Source organism: Medicago sativa, chromosome 3 (genome assembly GCF_051527215.1).
Source record: "Medicago sativa cultivar Bolivia chromosome 3, Bolivia_mono, whole genome shotgun sequence".
Lineage (NCBI taxonomy): Eukaryota > Viridiplantae > Streptophyta > Magnoliopsida > Fabales > Fabaceae > Medicago > Medicago sativa.
Window position 1 is genome coordinate 7,489,699 of NC_140751.1, and position 7,316 is coordinate 7,497,014.

At 33.9% G+C, this 7,316-nt stretch overlaps 1 protein-coding gene across 1 annotated transcript; it reads right to left on the minus strand.

The window, feature by feature from the left end:
- Nucleotides 1-339: 339 nt before the first annotated feature.
- LOC146935345 (uncharacterized) lies at nucleotides 340-1,319 on the minus strand. The gene is made up of 2 exons (XM_085750523.1): nucleotides 608-1,319; nucleotides 340-504 (listed from the first exon to the last, which is right to left on the minus strand). Exons 1-2 carry the CDS (start codon nucleotides 953-955, stop codon nucleotides 340-342), a joined length of 513 nt encoding a protein of 170 aa, XP_085606649.1. The 5' UTR covers nucleotides 956-1,319.
- Nucleotides 1,320-7,316: the final 5,997 nt, after the last annotated feature.

The window sequence follows — 7,316 nt, forward strand, 5'->3', positions numbered from 1 at the left end:
CTACATACTATTGATCAATTATCATATCTTCCCTTTATCTAATATATAAAATAACAATTTGTTTCTGCAATATTATCTTTCCAATCATATGTGGCTCGGTTTGGATATACAACTTAATTATACACTTATAATGATGTCTATGTATAGTGAGTATGAATTAGACCAAACTAAGTAATATGAAAAAAGTGATTTGTATAGTACGTATGATGTCATGTGTGTTTTTACATTCCTTCTTCATCTTGTGGAATAGTAAAAATGAATAGAAACAGATATGATGCAAAAATAAAATTACTAACCAAACAAACTATCTTTAAAAAGTTGTTGAATGCACCTTTCACCTTATAACGACTTGATGTCAACCTTTGCCGAGGGTGAGTTTTGAATCAAAAGGTCAACCATTCCTTCAGGTATAGATGAAGGTTTGTAAATTTTTATTTTCAATGACTTCAAGTTACACAAGAAAGGGAGCTCAACCTTAGATAAATCAAGAACTAAGGAAAGAACCTAATCAATCAAGAAGTATTAGGATCAGTTTTCTGCAAGTCATATTTTTGAAAAAAATTAGATACAATATAAAAAGAAGCATTGATGATAAAATATAAAGTACCCTAAGAGTATTTGAAGTGACGGTCAAGGATTCAATATTAACAAGTTCAACCAGCCAGCTAAGTAGAATTGGTGAACTCTCCGCTAAATTCGACTCCCAAGGCCACAAAAAATCAATATTTACATGTTTGATAGAAGAGAAAACAAGCTTGCTCCCAAAAAGTTTCTGAATATAACTACCAGTAAAAGCAAAGGTATGGAGACTTGGAGCATATAATTCGATTCCAAAAGAGGTTCCACTATACATCCAAGGATACATTATAGTTAAATTGATAAGCTTGGTACTTGATATGCAAAGGTTTCGTGCACCCAGAACTTTACAACCGACAATGAGCAAAGTATTCAGCATTTTGAATGTGGAAAAGGGGTCAACAAAACCATCATCATTCCAACGAAAGGCAAAGTACGTTAGAGACAAATTGGTTAATGATGGCGAATTCAGAGAATTCAGAAATATTCTATGATCTAAACCAAAAAGATCAAGAGACGTTAGAGTGTGACATGAAAAGAAGAACGCCGGAAACTCTGTAATTTGACGATTGATATCAATTAGTAACTGTTGGACATTGTGTGAAATTGCGTATTTCACAATCCTTTGGAATAGGCTGGGCTTCAAGTTAAAAGTGTGGCGGAAATAGAGAGTGTGGATAGCGGTTGAGTCATCACGAAGAGACAAAATCTGAGACGCGAATTCTTCAAAACTTTCTTCGGTGCTAAAACATCTAGTGTTTAATATAAGCATGGGGAGAGTCCTCCAGAGATTGGTCCATCTTTTGGACAGAATGGAAGTTTGAACAGCCTCCTTTGTGTTCAAATAGCAGAGTATGTGAATGAGAACATCATCTGACAAGTCACTGATCATGTCTTCATTCTGGTTGTCCTTACTTCGTCTCTCCATTGATGTCGCAGCAACAAACAAAGAAACCTGCAAGAAAATAAAATTAAAGTACATAATTCACAGTTATAAAGTTGAAGCTCCAAATATAGAAATGGTAAATTATTGATTTAAAATTGTCGTTTCCTTCCTCCTCACGCTATAGTTTGGATCGGTACCTGATGTTTCTGGGCCGTAGTCGTCACCATACTGGTTTCCATCGTTGTTATTGAATTCTGCTTAATTTTTGTTGCGTTGAGGTTAGAGCCGTAAACAACCTTGGGGGAAGAAAAACATATACCCATGATGATGATGAAGCTGTTGAATATTTCAGACTGTGTCTCATCTTAATGAAAACAATATATATTGCAAAGTTTTCAAAACAAAGAGAAAATCGATTTCCATAACAAATAAAAATTTTAAAGGGCACAAAACAGGGAAGATAGTATAACCGTAACTGGATATGAGAATGTTTACTTTTTCTTTTTTTTTTTTTTTGAAGGATGAAATTTTTTACTTCGTTTTTTTGTCTAGTTTTCCTGTTGCTTTTTTTAATTTTTTTTTTTCAATTATGCCGCATAATAAATAGTATATTTTTCTATTTCAAAAAAAAAAATAGTATATTTTTCTTTGAGGAAAAATAGTATATTAAATGCTGTAAAAAAGGTTCAATTCGTAAAAAAGATTGGTAAAAAAATAAATATTAAATATTTTTTGAGAGAAAAAAAATACAATATATTTTTTTTTGAAGGAAAAAATACATTATATTTATTTCCACAAAAAAAAAAATGCATTATATTTATTGAAAAGTTAGGTTTTGTTTCAAAAAAAAAAATTTAATAGGCTAGGCATAGAGCTTGCAAAGTCTAGCCCGGCCCATCCTATTCTCACCCTTAGCGGAAACATACTAATGCCTATACAAAAACACAATTATGTGTCTCGTAATTATATATTATGGTGTATATGCCTTCAAATCTTGAGTTCAAAAATGTTCAAGATCTACCTATCTCGTGATGCGGAGAAAAGCCTCGCGACATGGAAGCACGAAGGATTACAAACTAATATATTGCCTAGGTCGCAGTGCGCATGATGAACCAGCGATGAGGAGGCACAATTTTTTTGTTTTCTTAGTCGCCAAGTTTTAAGGGTTGATTGAATCTTATAAATAAGAAGCTCGGGGTTAAGGTTTAGAAACATGAAAAAAAGGAAATCTAGAGAGAACGAAAGAGGAAACCCTTAAGGAAATAAATAGGCTAACAATTGAGGGCTTTTGGGTTAGATTATAGGGTTTGGAAACTCTATTCAAACATCTTGGGTGTAATAATGATTAATTCACTTGACCACTGGACAATTCGATTTAGAGGAAGCGGAGAAGATCAACTACTGTCACAAGCTATGAAACATGAACTCCGACATGGACACTGCGACACGACACGACACGGACACCGTGATACTGCTAAATTAAAAAAACATAAGACACCAACACCGCTTAATATATTTATTATAATATAATTTTAATCAAATAAAAAAAATATTTCAAACACAATATTCCTACAAAAAAAAAAATCATGATATATAATAAAACAACTACTAATCAGCCATTAGGAAAAAAAATAAAAAACTACAAGGCACTAGAATGCAAACTCCACCACTTATAGGTTTAAACGCACTATTCACCCTCTAAGTTTAGAAAATTAGCGATTTTGGCCTCCTTTTATAAAAATGGCAAAAGTGACTCCATGTGACTCCATGTTTAGGGAAATATGCTCTTTGACCTTTTTTTTTTTCTTTGTGGGCGGGGTTCGAACCCCGGACCTTGCATATATTATGTATACCAACTGAGCTAAGCTCAATAGGACGCTTTTTTGACCCTCTAACATAAGGGAAATATTCTCTTTTGCCCCTTTATATTTACAAAAAGTTGCGATTATGACCTTGTTTTGGGACACATGGCGTCTTCCCAGCAATTTTAGGAGCAAATGGGACAAAATTGTTTTTTTTATGTTACAGGGCCAAAATCACAACTTTTTAAAACTTAAGGTGTCAAAAATACACTTAACCCTTTCTTTTAGTGCCTCTGACTCTATCTCTACACACCAAGTATAATGCTACTAACCTACTACCAGTCACTTGCGCATGCCGTAAGATATAGGAATCTATGTATTATTATAACAATAACAATAGTACAACAAAACAAATAAAGTTCATATTACAAAGGAAAACAGAACAATGAAATCGTAAAGGAAAATAATCGCATGAATAGATCCAGATGAAGATGCTGGCAAGGAAAAATTGTTCTGGGTAGGGTAGAAGATGATGAATTGAGCAAAAGATGGAATGCTTTATTTCGTTTTATATTAATATGTTATTTTGGGCCTTCAAATCCTGCCAGCCCACAAATGTCAATCCGGCTGTGTCTCTCCAAAGCGTGTCTTGTGGTGTCCATTGCCGTGTCTTTCTACTTTATTTTTCCAATTTTTTTGGGACACCTACCACCATCATCCAACACGTGTCGTACGGGTGTCAGTCGCGTGTCCGACACTGACATGTGTGCTCACCACAAGCAGTGTCCGTGCTTCAGAGGTCACGGGTGGATCTAGAAATAAATGGTGGAAGGGGCCAAGAAAAATTAAAATTATAAAAGGGCTTTTTACACCTTAACTTTTAAGAAGTCGCAATTTTGGCCCCTAACAAAAAAATAGCAATTTTGGCCCTAAACGTTGCAAAGTTGCTGAGAGGACGCCACATGTCCCAAAACAGGGGCCATCCTCGCAACTTTTTGTAAAGATAAGGGGACAAAAAGCATATTTCCCTTATGTTAGAGGGTCAAAAGAGCATATTTCCCTAACCATGTGGTCACTTTTTCCATTTTTTTAAAAGAGGTTAAAATCGCTACTTTTGCAAAATGAGAGGGTGAATAATAGGGAGTGAACAAATAAATCATGCAGTTAAAGCTTGACAGCTGCTGGAAAATTTTGGGAAGCATATGGTTCACGAGAACTAGCATTTCCCATAAAAAAAATATACACCATTACAATTCCTAAAAGGCTGAGAAAGAAGTTGATCACTTATTTTTAAGACATTTAATATAAATTTGAAATTTAAAGGGGAATTTTACGTGTAATCTATTTTTATAATAGTCAATCTTGTTTGAGAGCACCAGGACATAAAATCAATTCTTTCTTCCCTTTTTTTGGTAGATAGACGAAATGGCAAAGCCATTATAAACTCACACACACACAAGTGGAGGTACCGGGGTTCAAACCACGTTCATGGCGTCTGGGCTAACAATTTCGGTATTTTGCCAGTTGAGCTAGGACTTGTGGACCCAATAAACCATTTTGTTTTGTTAGAAAACTTTTGCATTTACATTATTCACTGATATATAATATTATCTATTTCTTTTGTCAAACAGCCACCGGTAGCTTATACATAGCACTGTCCCGAGTTATGGTATTAGGACAACTGTGTAGCAGTTTCAGCTTCTAAGTAGTGGTTTAGCAGTCTGTCAGGAGTTGATAAGAAGCATGAGGGTCTGTGTTTTTTGTAGTGTGTTTTGGAGATGTTTGAATTTTGGTTTTTAAGACATAAGAGAGATCGGGTCTTACCTACTTTGTACTTGAATTGCATCATTGTTTATCACTTTCACAATCCTGATTATTCACCCCTGCATAATTCTGCAGTCTGTTCCTTTGGGTTTGAATAAGTGTTTGAGTAGCTGTCTTGGTTGAGAAGTATAGTTTTTGAGCATATGATCTTATGCAAATTTTGTATCAGTATGTGTAGGTTTGGACGCCTAATTTCGTGTCAGTTGTTCAGAGATGATTGTTTGGAAAGGAATTAAATTTTTATGACATAGTTTGGTTGTTTGTGTTGGTTTGGCATCAAGATGGGTCATAGGGAAGGTCTTGTTTTGTTTTGTTTTGTTTTGCATGATGATCATGTTTTGTTATGCAGAACCTTGTGGCGGTTAAGCAGATGGCCTTCGTTGCCAAGCATTTAGCAGAGCTTCGCATTTTTTGGATTTTCGGATGTGGGTTTGGATGTTTATATGTGTAGTAATTGTGGGATTTTAATCTTGTTTAGGGATCAAACCTCTTCGATGCATTTTTTTTTTGTTATTTTTTTTTAGTTATCATTTTGTTGTTAGCTCTTGCTTGTAAAAAAGATTAGTAGAGTCTTGGTTTATTTTTTGTTGGGGTGTGGCTTAATCATAATTGTTGGTAATTGTGGTAATTTTTGAAATGTTGTTTTATGTTCAAGGAGTATTGGACTGATTGTGAATAGTGTGCTGCGGTTACATTAAGTTTTGTGTTATGGGAAGGTACTCTTTGAGTCATAACTTGTTTCGTTAAGAAACTTTCAACACTGGTTCATACCTTTTGAGGTCAAATCTTGTAGGTAAATTACTGGTTTTAAAAATATATCAGTTATTGAAACTTGAGACATTATTATTGCGCATTCTTTGATTATATTTCTCTCAAATATTGCCGTGTACTGCATTAAGAATTGAGCTTCATGTGGAATGGAACAAGGTGAGGGGCGTGGGACTTGCATTGTATTTGCCATGAAGAAGTCATTCAATTTTGAAGTAACAGCGCCCTAATATCTTCAGTAGAACCTAATCAACCAGCCTAATACAATCTATAACATGCTGGAAAAAAAGTTTTCGCTTTTCATCAAATCTAATAATATCCATAGCATGCAAAACAAGACCGATCATGGACATACGAAAGTTCACAAGAAAAATGTAAATCTGTCTAAAATTGAAGAGTATCTACCATATCATTTTAATCATGTCTTTCATAAAAATTTCAAGGCTTTGCAATAAGCAAAAGTTAAACCCAAGCTCTGTCAGGTTCTTATCAGAACCGAAATGGCAGTCCAAACCATTTCGCAGTACAAATAATAATGTCATCTAAGTTCAGGTATCGATACGTATCAAAAAATTTGTCAAGATATATATAGCTCAAAATATTCATATAAGCTTGGATAGAAAAATTTAAGCATTAAAACTCTCAAAGCTACAAATGCATATTTAATGCACTTTTTGTTCACTCTCTTAGTTCATAGCTTGGTGCAAATACACAAATTCTTTAGTTCATTAGTGAAACTTAAACAGCAAAACATAATTTCTTCTCTATGAAACTCAACCATCCTAGTTCTAGCTCTAATTAATTTCACCAGTAGTTGGTCATTTCAGCACCTAGCCATAATATGAGAATCCATAATCATTTCTGGCATAATAAAAATTCATTAGCAGCTCATGTTTCCAAGAACTAAGAAATTAGACACAATTAGACTATTATTCCCTTTAGAGTTTAGTCACCCTTATCAACACCATTAAATAATATTTTCTCCCGCTGTATCTCATGAGAAGTAAGACATCATACTTGCAAATCAACACAATCACAATGGACCGTAGATAAGTCATGTTTAGAAGGTTTTTTTTTTTTTTTTTGAGTGACAGGACATTTACAACCTCCTAATCTGAACAAAAGTGTTGCATTTACAACCAGTTACATCTCGAGAAGACAACTTCCATACTCTTCAAGTTGTTTTGCAATTTACAAATGACAAATGTTTCAATAAATTATATAAGAAAGAACTGAAAATGGCATACATTTTCATTTTCAAACAACATAACAATTTTTAATTATAATTTATCAAGCATAGACACAATAATTAAAATGGGGAAAAAGCTAAGATGGATTATATTACATTAAACTTTTGCAGTTTAGACATTTCAACAAACATACTAATTGACTTTTATCTTAGAAGAACAAAACACAAACCCTCTAACATAATGCATATAAGTGAACTATATCAAATGTAA

Coding starts and splice junctions, on each gene's coding strand:
- LOC146935345 (XM_085750523.1), bottom strand. CDS start 955: ATGCTGAATACTTTGCTCATTGTCGGTTGTAAAGTTCTGGGTGCACGA. Junction 505..607: donor TCACTTCAAATACTCTTAGG/GTACTTTATATT, acceptor TTGATTGATTAG/GTTCTTTCCTTAGTTCTTGA.